A 21,152-nucleotide genomic window follows, 5' to 3' on the forward strand; every position below is an offset into this window, starting at 1 on the left:
ATAGAAATTCCACTTGCATTACAGATAACTGAAGTTGATACTTTTGAAATATCATACTCGTTAGAAAATGAACGATAAAAAAGATGTATTTTAAGACACTTGTGAAAACAAACATATTAGTTGACTGACTATGAATAGAAAAAATATATTTTACATAAATCACATCAAAAAGCAATACGTTATTGTCTCTTGAATAACTACAATTGGCAAGTGTACATTAATCACAGTATTGACAGATTGTTCTGAAGTATCTTTTCATTCAACAAAGACATAACAAACCAATTGTTAGAAGACTTTAAATGAAGTAATTATTTTTCTCACAAGAAAAAAAAACATCAAAAAGTACTAATATTGAACAATGGACACAAATCAATGAAACAAAATCCACAACAACAACAACAACAAAGACACAGGATAACAAGGATGGGGAATTAAGTGTAAATGCTTAATTAGAAAACAATCTATTTGATAGTGATATTTTACTAGATAGGTTGGCTATTCTCACGTTCGCACTTCATACTGGCTAGCTTTCGTTGCATATTTGACTCCTTTAAATGGTTTATATTTCTGAAGGGAGAAAAGAGATAGGAAGACAAATAAAAATAATATTTCATAGAGAATTATGGGTCACCTGATACATATTTGTGAAAAAAAATTAATTATCATATTGGAGCTAGTCACTTGTTACAAAGACGAGACAGAGAATGGATGCATTTATGATTAAAAAAATGTTCCTAACTTTGGTCTTAGTTGGTCACCTCGAATTACAAAGTTTTTTCAAATTTAAAAAGCGGAATATACAAGTAGAGCACAACTGGGAACCTGGCAAAACACAAATATGCACAACTGAGTAAATAATCTAGAAAATTGGGGGTTATGTACTATGGCCCTGTCAATTATCACGCGAAAAATCTCCAATCGAGATACCGACTTATATGATCTTATCCCTATGTTAAACCAACGATGTTTCAACCATCACAAGGAGCCATGAATCAACTCTGAGTCCTTATTGGTTCTCTGTAGAGTAACCTCTCGCCTAACCCAGTCTGTTCAGTCCCGAACACAAATATCAACCTCCGCTACATGAACCGTATATTTCAGACATATTTGGTTTATATAAGCATACCAGTTCGCACCACACTATAAAATAAGAAATAGTAATTATACAAGATCAAGTCAAAAGTGGTTGTGAGTGAGAGATATTGTAAGTGATAAAGTGGGAATAAGTTAAGAAGTCGTATAACATCAGCCAATAGGTCATATATATATATATATATATATATATATATATATATATATATATATATATATATATACGGCGATACAGTATACTTTTAGAATTAAAAAATAGCTACTTATAAGTAGTTATTTATATTTATTACTTATTTGAACACATAAATATTGGTAGAAAGAGGCACCAGATACTTATGCACCATGCAATAACAATGAGAACGTGTAGAGATAAAGAATGTACGGTGTGTATAAGAAAAAGGGGAACACTAACGAACAGAAATTAGTGTACGATAGTGAAATAATAATAATGGGAGAAGCAATTCAATTGGCACAGGTACAACCAGAAAGAATTCTTCCAGTTGAAGAAATTATTATTATTTATTTATGTAAACACATAAACATTGGTACAAGGAAGCACCAAATAGATATGCGCCACATAAACCATTCGATTTGTGTGAGGGCTGTGATACTACCCAGGTGCCCAAACTGAAACAGGTGGTTTTCGTAGGGAGCCATACCCGGAGCGTTTGACCTAGAGGCCTTATCCACAAGGCAGTGGAGCATCGTGAGGAAATGTCAGTCAGTCAGCGACAACGTAGGACCAGGCACATATATGCATCGGTCCAAGTTGCCATACCTCGTTAGCACAACAAGATCAACACCGGATTCATAGAAGTAATTAATTTAGTGGTGGTAGTATATAAAATGTAGGTTGTATATAAGGATATAGTATAAGAAGGAAAAAAGTTACGAAGCAATTTTGATATCAAGGTTTAAGGGAAGATAAAGAGTATATACACCGACGCCATTATGATAAATTCTGAGCCATGTCACCCACAGTCTCCAACCATTGGTTACGATAGTCACGCGGACCCCAACCAGGTAGTCTGCATCTGTCAACATGGCTCAGGCTAGAAGTTAGTGACTTCAAACACTGATGCCATGTTTTGGTTTGGCCGCCCCTAACTCTCTTCCAACCATCGCCAATACTAGTCAGCATAGCGCGTCGTGGTAATCGGTGTTCAGGCATACGTAACACATGGCCCAACCATCTCAGCCGATGAAGATTCATGACCTCATCAACTGATTTACCATCGTTCCCTAATACCCTGCGTCTAACCTCACTATTACTTACCCGGTTATCCCAGCAGATGCGAGCAATATTTCTAAGACATCTGTGGTCAAATACCAGTAACCTACGAGTATCTTCTACTCTTATTGGCCATGTTTCACGGCCGTAAAGTAGAACAGAGCGAACTGATGCGCAGTATACTCGTCCCTTAATTGATAGACGGATATCTCGTCTTCGCCATAGGTGACGTAAGTTGGCAAAAGCCAAACGAGCTTTTTGAATCCGTGCTGAGATTTCGTCAGACACCAACCCATTAGGGCTGATCAGACTTCCAAGATAAGTGAAGTTGTCCACGCGTTCGACTACTTCACTCCCTATCCTTAGTTCGGGTGTTGACGCAGGCCAGTCCTGGAGTAACAATTTACATTTGGATGGGGAGAAACGCATCCCAAACATCCTGGCATTATTACTGAGTTCCAACAGAAGACTCTGCATTTTGTCAGCGTCTTCACCAAACAGGACTATGTCATCTGCGTATTCTAAGTCGCTTAGTGGTCCCCCTGGTAGGAGATCAATTCCTGTAAATTCAGTCGACGAGAGTGTTATTTCCAGCAACAGGTCTATAATGAAGTTAAACAAAAAAGGGGATAGTGGACAGCCTTGACGTACACCACTTGAGGTTGTAAAATCATATGACAGTTCGCCATAAGCTCTCACTCGACTGATAGTGTTCGAGTAAAGAGCCTTCACAAGGTTTATGTACTTCTCAGGTACACCTTTCAATGACAGACACTGCCACAGAACCTCTCGGTCTACAGAGTCAAATGCTGCTTTCAAGTCAAGAAAAACTATCATTGTCGGACGCCCATAAACATGTCTGTGCTCTAAAACTTGACGAATGGTGAATATGTGGTCGATACAGCCACGACCAGGTCTGAAGCCAGTCTGATTTTCTCGTGTTTGCAGTTCACGAGTCTTAGTTAGGCGCCTGATAATTATTGAGGCTAGTATTTTAGATACTATGTTAGTCAGACTAATCCCTCTATGGTTATCGCAGGATGATTTTGACCCCTTTTTATATATTGGGACAATAAGTGATTGTGACCAGTCGGATGGGATTACATCCGTCTCCCAGATTTTAGCCAGAATATTAGTCAACCTAATCGCTAAAATTGGACCACCATATTTAAAGACCTCTGGAGCCAATCCATCTGGACCAGCTGCTCTTCCTCGTTTCAGATTACCTATAGCCTTTTGAACTTCAAGTAGGGTCGGGGGGCCTACTTCAATGTTCCATTCAGGTTTTCTGGGAATAGTGGGTAGTTGTGCAGTAGCTGAAGGCCAGCTAAACTGTTCCTTAAAGTGTTCCGCCCATCGTTCTAAACGTTTGGGTTGAGAGCAGATAAGGGTTCCGTCTTTTTCGGAGATTGTCTCACTTACACTTGACTTCTTAATTCCGGTTTCTTTTATTAGTCTGAATAGTTGCCTGGTGTTGCCTACAGCCGCTGCCTTTTCCATCTCTTTTGCTTTCGTTGCCCACCACTGCTCACGATCGTTCCTTAGACTTTTAGTTAACCTAGATCTAATTTGTTTACGCTCTTCGTCATGTTCAGAGCCTGATGGGATGAGTTTACGCGAATCCATCAGTGAAATAGACTTAGAGGAAATCCACTGGTTTTTTGGAGCCCTATGGTTTAAATGACTAATAGATGTTACTGCTGTTTCCACAGCTGTTCGTATGTCTTTCCAAGCAGCATCTGGGTCAGTCTCGTTTACAGAACTGCCTAGATGTGAACTCAGTTGTTTCTGGAATTCGCATTTGGCTTTCTCGTCCTCCAGTTCAATCCTAATGGGTCTTCTTAGTGTACTTTTCCTGCGTCCATTGAGGCGCAGACAAATGCGCGCTCGTATTAAAGCGTGATCAGAGTCTAAACAAGTATTCCAATACGAGCGACAATCTTCTATTGAGCCTCTCCAACGATGACTGATGACAATATGGTCTATTTGAGTCCATCGTTGGTTTGGTGCAGGTGGTCGCCATGTTAGACGATGTCTCTCCTTATGCTTAAAATTAGTGCTTGCTAAAAATAAACGATTGTCTGAGCATAGTTGCAACAGACGATCACCATTATCGGTTCGTTGAGCCGGAATACTAAAACACCCACCTAAATGTCTTTCTGTTTGATTTAAGCTGCCTACCTGGGCATTAAAGTCACCCGCTACGACTACTATGTCTGAGCGCTTAGCTTTCTGAAGAAGCTCAGAGAGCTTTCTGTAAAAGTCATCTTTCACTTCATCATGGCTGCAGTCAGTGGGAGCGTAGGCAGAAACGACGAAAAGGCAACGACGTGTGTCCCTATCCTTCCGAGTTCTTACGGAGCCATTTAGCCGGACAGCACACAGGCGACTGTTAACGGGGATCCATTCTAGTAGTGCCTGTTCTGCCCTTGTACTTAGTGCTATGCCTACACCTGCAAGTCCACGAGAACTAGCCAACGGGTCGCCAGATACACGGAGGGTGTATTTCGTTGGCTGTCCATTTTGGCGAGGTGAGGTCAAGTGAATGACCACACTGGGATCCTGTATGCGTGTTTCGGAGACACAGCATACATCAATGGTACGAGATTCTAGAGTTTTAGCTAAGGAGGCCTGTTGACCGATTTGGCATAGGGTACGTACGTTGAAGGCTCCAATGTGTAGTTTGGAGCGAGGTTTTAGTAGACCTGGGACAGCGTTTCGCGCACTAGAATCGTTGGCCATGGTGACACTTGAGGAGGAAACCGAGAGAGGAAGTTTAGTGTTGAAAGTCAAGGTAGAAGGAATAGTAGGAAGTGAAGAAGGAGATTGATTATGAATACAGTGGTCTTGAGTGCTGTTAGAGGTATGAGGGCAGTTATCACTTCCCGGTTGCCCACACCGTGGAAGGGTTCTTCTAGAGGTACCTGAAAAGGAAATTGGGTTAGAAGTGGTCTTAATGACCTGAGAGCGTGACCGCAGTGCCCAAAGGAAAACTGCTTGAGGTCGGTCACACACGACCTTTTTGTGGGTAGTTTTTGTGTTAGCTCCGTTCTTCAAAGGATCTTACCGCCGGAGACGGATATCCGTGGGATAAGGCGAGGTGTGCATTTTTAGGGTCGACCTTTTCTAACCCCACCCCTCCTTGTGGGAAGGCAGCATCGCTGTCATGCTGGTTATCTGAAGGAAACACCTTACTGCCGTCACACCTCTATACAGTCAGCAGTACGACTTCGCCTTCGGACCTTGGGTTTGCTGCTTTTAGTCTCACCGCTCTTCAACCGACCTGTCTGGCATGGTAGGACCTCGAGGAACGATTGTTCCAGCCAGCATAGCTCGATTGCTTCATCACGATAGGCAAGCCCGACCACCACGTCAAGGCAGCAGCAACGATCGGGAGAGGAAATGTAGTCCCATGGTAGCCGGCGACCGACGATCGTTCCCTCAGGATACTGGAGTCCATGTGCACCATTGGTTTGGAATCAGGGTTTTCTAACTCCCCTAGGTGGACTTTCCGTGTCCACCAACCCGGTTAAATCGCCGGACATTCGCTTTTCGTCCTCTCAATTTTGTAAACAACACCCCCGCCACTAAAAGACAGTAAGTAAGACTTCTCTGGTAGTGAATGTATGCACGTGGCCATGTGAGAGCATCTCGAGAGAGAGAGCTGACTCTCCCCACTCTCGGCCGTACCAGGGCATTCGGGGGTAAAAGTAGTCTGATTACTCTCATTAAATTATACGGCCATCGGCCATATACACGAAAAAACAAATATCTGTGAGAAACTATTTTAACTGATTATCTGTTCAAACGGAATCAAAGAGAAAATTGAAGTTGATTACCAATGTGAGACGTAAATAAGTACTAATAAGTGATTTAAGTGCAATTTATATAGGAATAATCTTAAGAGCGAGTAAATACCTTTACTGTAATATTTTAGATAAAATAGGATAAAACATACCTCCCCATAAATGTCAACTCTAGCAATTTTCAACCCAGATACGATGAATTGTGGAATACAAAAGTTTACGAGGATTACAGGATTTGATGGTAATGTAGTGAGACCACTAACTAAATCGATCTACAAGGATTTTAAGAGTGAAAAACACATGGTTGAAAAGGTTATACGATATTATCTAATTTAGAAAAAGTGGTTAGCAGGAATCACTAATTTTAATATCACAAACTGACCATATTTAAACAACCGTTTAAAACCAGGAAGCACTGTAAAACGTCTTACTTCCAAGCGATGTACACGTGATCCTACCAAAAATTGAATACAGAACCTTTACGGTCTCGCAACGAGCACTTAACCTTTGGAACAATAATTTGGCATCCAAAATAACAATCACCCCAACTTATACCAAAACATTAGTAACTTATCTGAACAAGTTTAAACTTGTAATTACAAAAATAAGACAACAAACTTAGTAATACGTTTTAGAGAATTATGTGAGTTATTTTGTGTAGAAACGTCTTTTACTTATTAAAAACCGATAATAAATTTATTGTTCACTTGTTCAATTCGTTTAGTTGGGATGGGGAAGGATTTCGCATGATGGGGTGGGATTTATGGGAATTTATTAGTCACCATGAAATCATCAATTGACCAACTGATTACTTTTCATTTTAATTACTATATTTTTGCAAGTTATTTAACAAAATTCAAATGTGAAATACAGAAAATTATGATGTATTTACTATGTTTAATTCAAGCTTTTGGTTTTTACAGTTCTTTCCATAAATCCATAAGATACAACATAAGTAACAACATATCTATTCAGAAGGGGTTTTGTGGAGTTTTCAATATTTTCATAGTTGAAATCATGAGCCAATTGAAGCTAGACCACCAAGGAAAACCTGAAACTGAAGACAATTGGTGAACGGTTGCTCAACTTCGTGGATTGGTTGAAGTTAGACATTAAAACTACCGGATGCCAGCTCAGTGGTCTATCGACTAAGTGCTCTGGCGCGAGACTGGTAGGTCATGGGTTCGAATCTCACGAGGCGGGATCGTGGATGAGCACTGCCGAGGAGTCCCACGATAGGACGAAACAGCCGTCCAGTGCTTCCAGGTTTTCCATGGTGGTCTAGCATCAATTGACTCATGATTTCAACTATGAAAACATATCTATTGTCCAACCTCCATAAACAATACCAATCTTTACGCAATATGTCATGTGAATTTACGGTTAAAGTAATTATTAATGGTACAAAAAACAACATTTATTCATTGAGTAACTATGGCATTTTAAACTAATTTAACTGGATAAAAATCGACGCAAGGTTTAAACTTCCATACTTGATCAAACTATCCAAAGATAGTAGTCATAGAAGATAACGAATTTTTAAATATATGCACTTTTAGCTTAAACTAGATAAATGAAAACATTAGGAAATAAGATGAAAATAGATTTTAAATAAAACTTACACTACTTTTCATTGAAGGATTTGGAGATTTTGTTTCAATCCGACCAATATCCCATTGAAACAGTTTTGTTGTTACATCAAAACTAGTTCGTCCAACACTTGGAGATGCTGTGATATTTAAAACTTCTGGTGGTAATTGAATGGTAAGTTTTACATTTTCAACCTATGAGGGATGAGGAATCAGCATGGATAATATATAATTCGAACATAAAGTAAGTCAGTTAGTCAGTGGTCTTGAGTGCTGTTAGAGGTATGAGGGCAGTTATCACGTCCCGGTTGCCCACACCGTGGAAGGGTTCTTCTAGAGGTACCTGAAAAGGAAATTGGGTTAGAAGTGGTCTTAATGACCTGAGAGCGTGACCGCAGTGCCCAAAGGAAAACTGCTTGAGGTCGGTCGCACACGACCTTTTTGTGGGTAGTTTTTGTGTTAGCTCCGTTCTTCAAAGGATCTTACCGCCGGAGACGGATATCCGTGGGATAAGGCGAGGTGTGCACTTTTAGGGTCGACCTTTTCTAACCCCACCCCTCCTTGTGGGAAGGCAGCATCGCTGTCATGCTGGTTGTCTGAAGGAAACACCTTACTGCCGTCACACCTCTGTACAGTCAGCAGTACGACTTCGCCTTCGGACCTTGGGTTTGCTGCTTTTAGTCTCACCGCTCTTCAACCGACCTGTCTGGCATGGTAGGACCTCGAGGAACGATTGTTCCAGCCAGTATAGCTCGATTGCTTCATCACGATAGGCAAGCCTGACCACCACGTTAAGGTAGCAGCAACGGTCGGGAGATAAAGTAAATACTCTTGTATAATCCATTTCTTTGTTCCGAAAATTGGCTGAAAATTGTTTTAAATTATTTAGTCAACAGTTTAAGCATACTTTAGTTCTAATCTAATCAGCTTTTAACACACGATAAAGCTTACGACATTGATTAGCGTTGAAATTATAATCCAGTCAAAAAGGTCATCTATATCATCATCATCATCAAGTACAATGGAATATAACCTTGCTTTAATGTTTTTATCAGATTTTTGAAAGGAAATAAATTACTATTCCGGAGACGATGCTTCCAGTGATCCAGTTCCTTTAAATCACTTAACATTAAAAAATAGTGCACACGATGTCAAGTCATTTAGGCTACTAACAATATCAGAACTTAATCAGCACAAAAGATCGGATAAATATAAAAATAATTACTACTAAATGATCAGTTGGAATAGATTTCTGAGTGCGTAAGTGTATATAAAGAATAATTTTGTTATGTCCCGATAACAATAGTGAATGGTAACTTTGGGATCTGTTTATGAACCAATATTATGTATATAATTTCTATCGTATATTTTCTAAATAACTAAAGTATTCATATTCATGTTCCCCGTATTATGAGCTTTATTTTGACCTATAGACTATCATTATACGATTTACCATTCTTGAGTTATCCCTAGTCTATTAATTACTGCCTCCCATATTCACAGTCACATTTGGCTAAATATTGTACAAATGTTATTTTCTATTTTATTGGTACGATGTGGTCAGTCTGTTTGGTATATAGACCCAGTATGTTTGAGAATAATTATTCATATTGCAGAGGCTTTTATTGGTGTTCTGGGCTTAACTGGTTGGGCTAGGCAGAAGCAGGACCGGAACGTACTCTAGACTGCTTATACGGTTTTTCGTGTGTCACTGTTCTAGTCGATAATTCGCTGCTCTCGGATTGGCGGTCTTATCACGCCATACATCATACATTAACTGGGCATCCACTCGGTCACAAGTTATTACAGATTTGTGTAATATTTTTCAAAACAGAAAGACAATTAACACGTCTAATTACAAAAATATGATTAAAGATTATCACTATTTACATAAAGTTACATGAAGATTTTTACTTACAGGTTTACCCATTGTTTTTGGTACTACTACTACATCTAGACGACCTCCACGTTCACGGAGAAGAACATTATGTCTTAGTATGATGGGAAGTGATACAGGGCTATTATTGATTTGTAAATAAAAAAAGACATTTTATGTTAAACTGTATTGAGAAATCTGTGAACGAAATTAACATTCTTACACAATAATAATAATAATAATAATAATAATAATTATTATTATTATTATTATTATTATTATTATTATCTTTTATGAACAACTGACTGATTGACCAAGTTATTTTCCTTTAGATTAATAAATACTTCGACGTAATTATTTCAAGTGAAGTACAGATAAACGATTTGTGAAACGTGACAAAGAGGTCAGATATGGTTTCCAGATGATTGATTTATAAGTAACTTTAAGTTGGAATCAACAAGATAATCAAGAATGGAAGTCTCACAATAAACAATCAGATTCATTTCTGTTAGCGAATGAACTATATGCTCCGTTTTTATGATATTAGGAAGACAGGAAACCTGAATATATTGAGTATCAATGGAAAACGCCTTATCCCTATTATAAAACAATATAATACGACTTAGCTAATGAACATGAAATCTTTCCAATAATCTTCGTCATTTAATTCAACAGCCAACCAACGTGGGCTTGCATTATTATACATAAAAAAACCTTGGGGACAGTGAGATATCAAGGGATACTCCATATAATACAATGCAGTGTTGTGTAGGAATAGAAGGAAAATCAGATGATCAATAATCAAATAGGAAAGAACTGTGAACACTAAACAGTATAGTCGAGATAATTTATAAACATAAAAGATGCATTAAACCGTTTCTAAAATACAAAGCCCTTTAGTATATATCAATAAGTAATTCCAGACGTCGTTCGATGCAGCTTTTATGTGGGTGCGAAAATCTGAACATAATCTGAAGTGATCAAAAGCAAGACAAGATACAGATTTACAAAGGACCCCTTATTACATTTTACTCACCTTAATGAGCTTACATGATAATTAAACAAACAAAACTTTCCATCAGGAGGTATAAACGATAGAATTCTTTCTCTCTTCCAACGTGAAAAGCGAATACAAGGATGAAGGTTGGCATCATCAATCAGCCGATGATTTGTGAAAGCCAATGTTATATCTGGAGTTCCAGATAATTTAATTAGACATTCGACCTATTAGCGAGTGATGAAAAATGTGATTAAGTATTTGTCTGAATACTACTTACATAAAGTATTCATCTTGTGTACGATAACTGAATGAGATAGCTCAGGCACATTTTAAACAAACAACATATGAAGGTATATAGTAAGAAGGTATACTAATTGCAGAGATACGCCCAAGATTAGTCAAACCAAATGTATAGACTTCCCAAAGTACAATAAAAAAGAAGGTAGGGAAAATAATAAAACTATTCAAATATAATCCCCCAAATATTCATTCGGATTACAACTATTCAGCTGAAATGAGGACCACAGATATTCTTCTGTTAACATAATTGCAGTGACAACATAATGAAGCGATAAAGAAGAATACGAGCATCAACATATATGGTTAAAATTATCTAGGAAGAACAATTCCCAACACACTTTTCAACAGGTAATTCAGATTTAATGAGTCCTATTGGGATTGCGATGGTATCACCACTGAGTCGTTTTTTTACATATTTTCATAGCCACTCTAGAGAATACTGTTCTTCGATCAATATAAAATATATGAATTATATTCTGATAGTTTATATCGCGAAGAGTGAACTAAATGATGCTCTAGAGAAGTTCAATAATTCTCACCTGTCAGTTACATTCACAAGGGAATCACAGGCAAGCTCAGAGTTTATTGCTGTGCTTAACAGAAAAGAAGACTAGACTCTGTATGTTTTTACTGGCCTCTTTCTAATTATATAACCGATCGCTAACACTTGATATTTTCGATCAGACTATTGTTTACTCAAGACCTATCTATTTGTTTGTAAACCAATTTATCGAATAACTAAAATTACAGCTATATCACTTTAGTAAATGCTGATATCAAGGAAAAAATCTGTTCACTGAGCTATCCTGTTAATGCTGATTATTGTTCTTGACCATTCAACAACAAAGATTAAACTACGGGACATATAAAGACCTACTGATCCGTGAACCTCCTTGGATATTACATAACCAGAACGATCGACAATCGCGTCTATCTTTTCAATCAGGTCGAAATACGTTTCGTTGTTAGTGTAGTTCACGCCAGAACGTCTCCAACGTATATTCGATAACTGGTTTGTAGGGAGTGTAGACCCAATAATCGTGTTTTTTCCAGTAACCGCATCTGTAAGTGATTGAAGGAAGTTGGGAGGACGCACAATTTCTTTTAAAATATTAGGTTCGGTGGCCAATGGGAAACCACCATCAAGCATTTCATCTAAAATCTAGCAGTATGAATTATTTTAACAAGGAATATCTAACCTCGTATATTGAAACTACATTTTCTTTGATTGATGTTTCAGTAGCAGAGCCAAAATAATCTTCGATTATTGAATGTACGCAATCTAAAAACTCAATTACGAGTAAGGGAGGTACTAAGATAGTATGGATTAATAAATAGCGAGCACATACGCTCATTAGCACACACAGCTAGAAAATATAAATTGTTGCGCAAAATATGAATGAGTGAATTGCTTGGAGTTTCTAGAACAGGTGGCACATCACCAGCTGCATATTTTGTGACGGCATCAAAAAATGTATCGTTAACTGTCTTCGAAATATTTTTTGTCCAGTGTTTTTCTAAACATATTTCACTATAAATGGATAAATCAGTAATTCGATGATTACTTCGAACGATTTATAATGAACAAACTTTGTAACATATTAATACTTTCATTAAAAAGTCTTGTAGCTCCTAGTCACTGGATCTAACATAACTACTGAAATGGAAAAAAAGATGAATCAGGATAGTTTGATCTAACATATAAAGAAAGAAACTGTCAGTTAATACGCTTACGAAGTCATATTTTACTTTGCTCTCAATTACTAAGTACAGATTGACGAGTTCAATTAAGGGTTTAATTAATTTTATATGGGTACTATTCTGAGCCCTTAAAAGTGTAGATAAGGATTAAAACCTAGTACACAAGCATGTGTCATTATTAACTTCCACTTGTCAAATAAACTTTAAGGGATCATCGCACTAGGAAAAAGACTTGGTAAAAAACAAACGACTAATGATTGTGTTCTAGTATAATTTACTTATTCCCTTTGGAAATAGTTTGTCCTCAGTTTACAAGCAACTTAAAATACAAGATTTGGACTAGGTTTGAAGGTTCATTGAAGGCGAATAGTGTAGCTATAGACAAAAATCTTAAATGATAAGACTTTTCATTGTTTATTCACACCAATTAGTCTATTTCACCAAAGTTTTTTTACACAATCATTCTTTGCAAAAACTTTGCTATTCTATAGGCTAAAATTAACCAGTTACTTACATCTAAGGAAGGATTTCAGGATTAACATTAGAATAAAACTGATTAACACATAATCTCTATGGTCTGACGCTTTACAGAGTCAATAGCACAAGGATGATATTGTCTTACTGTGCAGTGATATGTAAGTTAGTCAAATCGTAGATAACTAGTTAGTAAATAATATCACTAATTGCGACAATCATTTGTTAGATTCGGAATGAAAGTACTTGAAGATTGAAAGTAGTCTCTGCCCATACTAACACTAGTAAATCGCTGAAGATAGTCGGGAAGTTCGTGTATTTGAGTAGCTATGAGGGCTAGTTCTAGATTGATATGTGAGACCAAATGTGGCCTATGCTATGAGTCACCTTCGGAGATGTCATAAAACTAGTTCAGTGACGAAAGGTTGGGTATACAACCAATTGATGAGACGAGTCCTACTCTATGTTTGTGAAACTTCACACTTTTGATATGAGGATGTTCGGTGACTCTTTTCGCAGGGCTGCTTACACATGATGGCAACATCTTATGACTGATACAGAGGTCCCGAAATAAAGTTGGGTGTAGCCACGAATATACGATTGGTGTCATCGACTTGGAACACAGGCCTCAATGGCTTCGACTTATAAACTGTTGAGGTACTCAGTTTGTAAAAGGGCCGTAAGGCAGGAAACAACCGTATAATACTTCCATGTATTGATCTGGTTGGACATTATTGATGGTGAGTTTTTAAGACTAAAAATACTGTTAGTCCTCAAAAATTACGATTTTTGACTGGAGTACGAAGGTATTTAAATGATTTATTGGACACCTAAAAGTAATGTGAGCATTAAAAATCAAGCGGAAATTTTGTCTACGTCTGAAACGAATTAATCCCAGGGCGACACATCTAATATTCTCATTCCTGATGGCCGTTTCAATTAAATTGTATTTGTTATTTACTTATTTAAAATAATAGGACGTTAACTACTGAGTTCTTTAGCAAATCAGCTGATATTAATGGAAAAACTATACTGCAAAGAGGATTTTTAGAAAACCATTCAGGTTAGAGCTATTGACTTAAATTTTGAGCGAAATTCACAACTCAGTGAATGGTATTTAATGTTGTCATCAGGACTGGCTGAAAAACTGTCTGAATTTAGTTACCGATGTGCTTAATACTCATTAATGAGTGTTACTATCAATTGATTGTACATCATGTGGTCTGAGAGCTAGCGAACAGTAAGCGTGGGCAGAAATTTAATTATATAGCTGACATAGTATATCAAATTAGCAGTTTTACGTTAATGACGAGGATAATCGCCTAGTTTTGGATAGTTAATGTACAGTCCAATCTCCCTATTTTCCAAAACAACCAATAAACGGAAATTAAAGCGGAAAAATGCGCAAACAAAGGGGGAATGTCAGTTTTTCCCTCTTCTGTCGTGAATTTTGGGGAAATTTGTAGACAATTATACGTAACGTACTGTATTTGAATAAGCCGCATTCCTCACTTAGATTTTCCAAAGCATCTCCAAAATAAATTACGGTCAAATATAATTGAAAAATATTATCGTCATTATAGTCAATGAAATATAGACATAGGTATTTTCCTTTGATGCATATATACTTACTTCCCCGATTGGGGAAGACTTGTTTCAGTTTCAGTTTCAGTTTGGAAAGGACAGGAGGCTTGATGGCCTATGTTAGTCCTGGTAATGATGGTCTCTCAGCTGATCCAACTTTCTTTTGAAGGATTCGACGGATGGAGCCTCAACCACGTGCTGAGGTAATGAATTCCACTCGTTGATTATTCGATGGGAAAGTCGGTAGTCAGCTGACAAGTAATTCGTTCTGGGCTTGTGAACTTTTTTGGAGTGTCCTCGTAGATTTTCTGTTTTGGGAGACAAGAAAAATGAGGGCATATCAGGTGCAAATTTGTCATTAAGCAATTTGAAAACTGTAATCAAGTCGCCTCTGATTCTTCTATATGACAGCGGGAATAGGTTTAGCTTGGTCAGTCTAGTACCATATAGGAGCTTCGCTATTCCGGGAATCAGCCTAATTGCTGACTAACGATGACGCCTAAGTCATTGTGTGCCTGGACAATAGGTAACTCAGTGTTATTCATTATGTATGTATCTGTACCCTGGTGGCCAATATGCATCACAATACACTTGGAAGTGTTTATCGGCAATTGCCAGGTTTGGGACCATTCAGATAATCTCTCCAGGTCATTTTGAAGTTCTAAGCTATCGCCCTTGTTTTGTATCGCTCTCCATATCTTGACATCGTCAGCATAGAGTAAGACCGATGATGATAGTAGATGAGGGAGGTCATTTACGTACAGGAGGAATAACACTGGCCCCAAAACTGTGCCCTTGGGGACTCCACTAAGCACAGTTGCCCAGCTAGACAACTTGGAGTTCACCCTTACTCTTTGTTGACGCCCAACTAGGAAGTCTTTTATCCACACTAATAGATTGCCTCCAATCCCGACATTCCTTAGCTTATATAACAGCCGGTTATGCGGAACTTTGTCGAAAGCTTTGCTGAAATCGATGTAAGCTACGTCTATAGGTAACTTTTGGTCCTTAAGAGCGCACCAGCTTTCACGAGTGACTAATAAGTTTTTGAGACAAGAGTAACCTGTTCTAAAACCATGCTGCTTTTCGGAGAGCATCCGGTTTTCATCGAGATACTTTAACAGCTTCTTCCGAATAATCTTTTCTAAGATTTTAACAACCACACTAGTTAGGCTAATAGGTCGGTAATTCTCAGGCTTATGTTTTGTACCTGCTTTGAAAATAAGACCTACTATGGTGTTCTTCCAGTCTTTTGGTAGACGACCCTGGGTTACGGTTAGATTAAAACATACACTTAAAGGGTTCGCGACAAAGTTAGCTAATTCCTTTAGTAACCTAGGATGCAGTTCATCGGGTCCAATGGATTTACCTATGTCAAGCTTAACTAGCAGACCAAAGACATCGAGTTCTTTAATGGTCACGCTGTCCAGTGCTTGTGTGGGGGGATTTTCATGGACTGGTGAGGAGGGTGTTTCTATGGTGTATACATTGCTAAAGTATTTAGAGAATACTTGAGCTTTGCCAAAGTCGTCCTCCACTAGTGATGTGGCAGTACTGTCTCCCCATAGTGAAGGAACATTTCTTCTTCTTTTTGTCCTTTGGTTTATATACGAATACAAGCGTTTAGGGCATTCTATGGATTCCCTAACGCTTTCTGGCCTTACGGAGGGTCGAGGCACAGGTATTTCGAGCCTTTTGATACTGAGATTTTGCCTCGTCAGTCCCCAGTAACCTAAATCTGTCCCACATTTTCCTTCTTTTACGGAGAAGGATGCGAACCTCCCTACTGAACCACGGTGGGGGGTTTCTCGGCCCCTTAGGTGTAGTCCAAGGGATGTGGGGGGCGGTAACTTTTAAGTATAAATTCCGGAATACGTCCCGAGCCGTTTCGATTGATGACTCTGGGTCTATTTTCCAATCTACTGATGATGCTGATTTCATGATGTCTGGTATGTTTGCTTTCCAGACGTTAGGTCTGGATTGAGCTGAGGCGTGCTCGTGATCGACAGTTATATGGAAGTCAAAGCTTAAAACTGCATGATCACTTTTGCCTAGGGGTGGCATGTAATCCAGGTTTGCAACGTCATCCTCATAATGAGTCAATATAAGATCTAGTAAGGATGATGCAGAACCCGGGTCGTACCTAGTTGCTTCCTTCACGTGTTGCACTAGGGCACATGTGATTACCGCATCAACTAGTTCCTGTTCGAAGGAGTTTTCTGACGATTCAGTCCGCAGATTTCCCCAGTCCACCATGGGTGTGTAACAGCTCAGGTTGGTTGGTTAAGAGTTGACCCCAAACAACCAAGCATATGCTAAAACAGTATTGTTCAAGTATTCATTCACTTCCTTACCTTTTGTAAGCGTTATATTCCCTACTATCTTATATGGAATGTTGAGAGCCTTTGTTTGTCTGAACAGATAATCCCACGCTCCACTGTGACTGCGCGAAGATCGAAATAAAGACCTATTCACTACTTCTCTGGTTTCTTCTATCAATATCACGTCGGGCTCACCACTTTCGTGCAAATATTTTTTTTAAATACTGGACACATAAGCTAGGTATTCCGAAACGATGGCTGAGGATTTTATTCAAACTCGTACAACTTACACTGGCAAATACAACGAATTCAAAAAGCAACCCAGGCGAGTTTTATAATTTCTTTTTCTGATTAATTAACTATACTGGCTATACATATATACCATATGAACTAATTCTAAAAGTTTTCTGTCGAAGATATGTTTAGTAGCTTGATACAATTACTATGGTCAAGTACTTATTAAAGTTCTCATCATTTTTTTTTTAAATTTCTGACATTGAAGAATCAATAACCGTGAAGATATGGTACAGTACGTTACTGTAAGGATACTATCTTAGCCGCGTTGATCCGCATACTCAACACAATTTTTTTGCTTCTTAACCGTATATTCGCTTCCGTTTTGTGGATTACTCTGATGCACCCTTGGTTACGCACCTAGTTGTAAAAAGCGGTCATCACTGGCTCAAGGTCATGCACTTGATCGATTTTGTTAAAGAGCCCAACTTCTAACAAGTTCACCCTTTTACATATACGCATTACAAAAGAGTTTTTTTTGTTGCTGTTTTCATGGTTCTTCGTGCACAAGATATCTACACTATGTTTATTTCCTTCCAGAATACCAATCCGTTCTGGAGGCCAAGCACTTACATGAACGGAACAATTATCAATTGCATTTATGTATTTCCATTTTGTATCTTATTATTTTAGGCAGGCAGTGGAGCAGTTCTTCAGGTTTGCTTGATTTTCACCATTACCTTTGAAGTAGACTCTTCTTTACTTTTTACTTGAGGGCGACTCAAGAGGCAGGTGAGTAAACACCTGATAGCCGGTCTGAGCATGGAAAAATCGTACCTCACCAACATGGTGTTGGGTAGCCCGCTCGCGGCACTTCCTCAGATATTCTTATTCCACATTCTCACACTTTCTCTTGAAAGCACGCAGCAAACCGTCAGCGATAGTTGTAGAAAAGATCACATGCTACAAAGATGACAAGCTGGTAAATGAAGAGACATCCATGGACTATCATTGAAAGCGTTAGTCGTAACTGATTGTAAGTCAAATAGTGAGCGAGTTGATAATTTCGCCTTGGGATGAGAAATAGAACGAAGGTGTTATCGATAGATAGGTTAATCGAACCGACGTTCCTACGGAAGTCGATTCTAGGGGGAAGCTAATGTAACAGCTCAGGTTGGTTGGTTAAGAGTTGACCCCAAACAACCAAGCATATGCTAAAACAGTATTGTTCAAGTATTCATTCACTTCCTTACCTTTTGTAAGCGTTATATTCCCTACTATCTTATATGGAATGTTGAGAGCCTTTGTTTGTCTGAACAGATAATCCCACGCTCCACTGTGACTGCGCGAAGATCGAAATAAAGACCTATTCACTACTTCTCTGGTTTCTTCTATCAATAGCACGAGGGTTACCTATATGCACGAAAGGTGCATTAAAGTCCTCTAGGATTAGACATCGATCACTTCGTGATAAAGTGTTGAGACTGCTTAGCAGGACCTCGTTTACCTCACAGCTTGGACTGCGATAGATCAAACTAAGCAGCAACTCTTGTCCCCTACATTTCAGGCGGCAGCCAACTAATTCATACGTCCCACTCTCATGGGATACACTGTCAATAATGGTGAATGGAATAGCATTCCCAATGAATAGAGCTACTCCCCCTCCTTTACGCGTTTGTATTCTGTCGGCCCTTACTAATGTAAAACCCTCGAAATCAAGTTCCCTACTATCTATAGACGGCGTCAGCCATGTTTCTGTGACTGCGATTATGTCTGGCCTAGTTGAGTCAATCTGTACACCTAGTTCCGGTAGCTTATTGAGTAAGCTTCGGGCATTGGTATAACAGATCCGAAGCCTATTTAGGTGGCCTCGTGCTTCACCCAGAGTGGCTTCAGCATCATCCTCTGTCGAAGCCTCACAACCCGAAAATTTACAATTTTCAGGTCTTTTTCGCCAGCGTCTAATCTGAGCTGTAGTTCTTTTTCGGCTTCCCGTCTTTTTACACGGTCCGCCAACGGTAAGTCCTTACGGAGAAAACTCCTGAACCCTTTAATTTGTGTCCATTTTCTAAGATTAAGTCGCGTTCGTTTGGGGATTTGAAAACGACTTTGAGCAGTCTAGAGTGATTTGGCTTCAGATGCGCTAGGTTTCCTAGTCTATACACCTTTAGCAAGGTGACTCCGGAGATGTTTTGGGGCATAACTTGGTTGAGTAGTTGTTTTATCAACACAATGTCATGCTCAAAACGAGCCTTCGGTTCTGAGCTGTCACTCTCCTTGACTCTATGGAAAATGACTGATCTGTCGCTGTGATCAGACCTCGGCTTTTCGACCCTTTTGGTGGGGGTAGGATTCCCTTTTACGTCATTTTGCCGTTTTTTCCTTACGACCCGTACCCAATCGCCAACGTTCTTTGGAGTAGTAACCACAGTCGCGTCAGGCGTACTGTGGGATTCCGGAAGGTTCAGGACGACTTGGGAGGTTGGGTCATCTTTCGCGCTGGAAACCGATCGAGCCTTGCGATTTTGGGTTCCGGATGTTCCCTTCTGGGTACCATTTTTGATACGAGGGACAGAAGAGACTTTTTTTCTCGAGTTTGTGGTTGTGACAGACCTCTTTGGAGGATGTCCTTCCTCCTTTGGACAGTGTGGGTCAGCATTTTTTGGACTTACTTGGGCCTGCCTTATGTCAACCTGCGTGTCGACAGATTGAGTTCTGACCGATGTGTCCCGACCGCGCTTGCCGAGACACTTTTTCGCGGCATTTACCATTGAGATGGCCTCGGTTAACAGGCTATTTGCATCCAAACAGCGTTGTTGACATAGCCATATGCATCCATTTTTACTGAACTGCTTAAAAGCTGCAGGCGTTCTATCTCAACACAAAACTCAGTATGTATCGAAAAACCCCATCAGCTGACATTCACGTTCTGTTGGATATCCTGTAGTGTTAACGTACGCAGCGGACAACTTTCATGAACCCAGTTATAGAGATAAAATAACTTCCCGAAGTTTAGTTTAGTAACGCACATTTTTAAAAACTTCGGTCTGGACCTTTGTTAATATCGACCATATTGTCCAATCATATCGTTGTCTACTTTGACTCGTCCCTTCTTAAGAATCACCAATATATGATGAAGAACACACATTATATTAAATGTGGATAAAAGAGGTAAGTTACACAAGAATAACCACGCTTGCAAGGTTGAGCCATGCTATCCCACTTATTAGTTTGAACTGCTTCTTCCACTCTATTCCATCGTCAACCTTCTCTTCGTGTCAGTTGTTGAATATAAGTCTTTTCAGCAATTATACACTTGGCTTCAAAAGTCGTTTGGTTAGGATCCGATGCCACTTCACCATTCTCCCACCTAGAATCAACATGACTTTGGTTCGATACCAAAGTGAGTGGGATTGCCGCGCACCGGAGGTTACCAAGAATAACAAGAATCCTCTGGGTATTTATAAGCTAATAGATATATCAAAAGCAAGGTGGCAGCAACTGATCGAGAACTACATGTAATAGTTTCAAAATGTTTGGGTTTATTCCTAACATGCGAAAAATGGAAATCTACATGTAGATTAGATAGGAGCTGAACAAAGTGGTTTTATAATAATTAGGAATGATTTCGTGTAGAGATATCTTAATAAGTCACAGTAAGATGCGTAGTAATAGTCATTGGTTAATAACTTAACTTACAGGTAGTACCAGTACCTTGTGTTTAAAACTATTAAAAACGATCAACATTGTAGAAACGTTGATATTGGTATTACTTTTGGTTGCCAACTAAATAAATCTTTACAAGATGATAAACAGTGAGTGGTGCTCACGTGATTATCAGGGAAAAAATAAGTTGTAAACAAAGGGAGTACACTCCCAACTCATGTCTTTGATAATGGTATGAACCTTAGTTATTGTTGAGGTATATTCGACAATGATGTTTT

The 21,152-nt window shown here is 38.9% G+C and overlaps 1 protein-coding gene across 2 annotated transcripts; it reads right to left on the reverse strand.

Annotated features, from left to right (window-relative positions):
• Nucleotides 1–116: 116 nt before the first annotated feature.
• On the reverse strand, nt 117–14,568 carry Smp_027010.1 (putative clathrin coat adaptor ap3 medium chain; the record flags this gene model as incomplete). Of its 2 annotated transcripts, XM_018799701.1 has the most annotated exons (10): nt 14,555–14,568; nt 12,460–12,551; nt 12,244–12,425; nt 12,094–12,206; nt 11,772–12,056; nt 10,631–10,818; nt 9,637–9,736; nt 7,752–7,913; nt 6,282–6,401; nt 502–567 (listed from the first exon to the last, which is right to left on the reverse strand). In XM_018799701.1, the coding sequence occupies exons 2-10, from the start codon at nt 12,492–12,494 to the stop codon at nt 502–504; spliced, it is 1,251 nt and encodes a 416-aa protein (XP_018651465.1). In that variant the 5' UTR covers nt 12,495–12,551; nt 14,555–14,568. The 2 variants fall into 2 exon arrangements, with proteins under 2 accessions (XP_018651464.1, XP_018651465.1); XM_018799702.1 differs by lacking the exon at nt 14,555–14,568 and having other exon boundaries at nt 117–567; nt 12,094–12,425.
• Between the last annotated feature and the right edge of the window lie 6,584 nt (nt 14,569–21,152).

Source organism: Schistosoma mansoni, chromosome 3 (genome assembly GCF_000237925.1).
Source record: "Schistosoma mansoni strain Puerto Rico chromosome 3, complete genome".
In the NCBI taxonomy this organism is placed as follows: domain Eukaryota; kingdom Metazoa; phylum Platyhelminthes; class Trematoda; order Strigeidida; family Schistosomatidae; genus Schistosoma; species Schistosoma mansoni.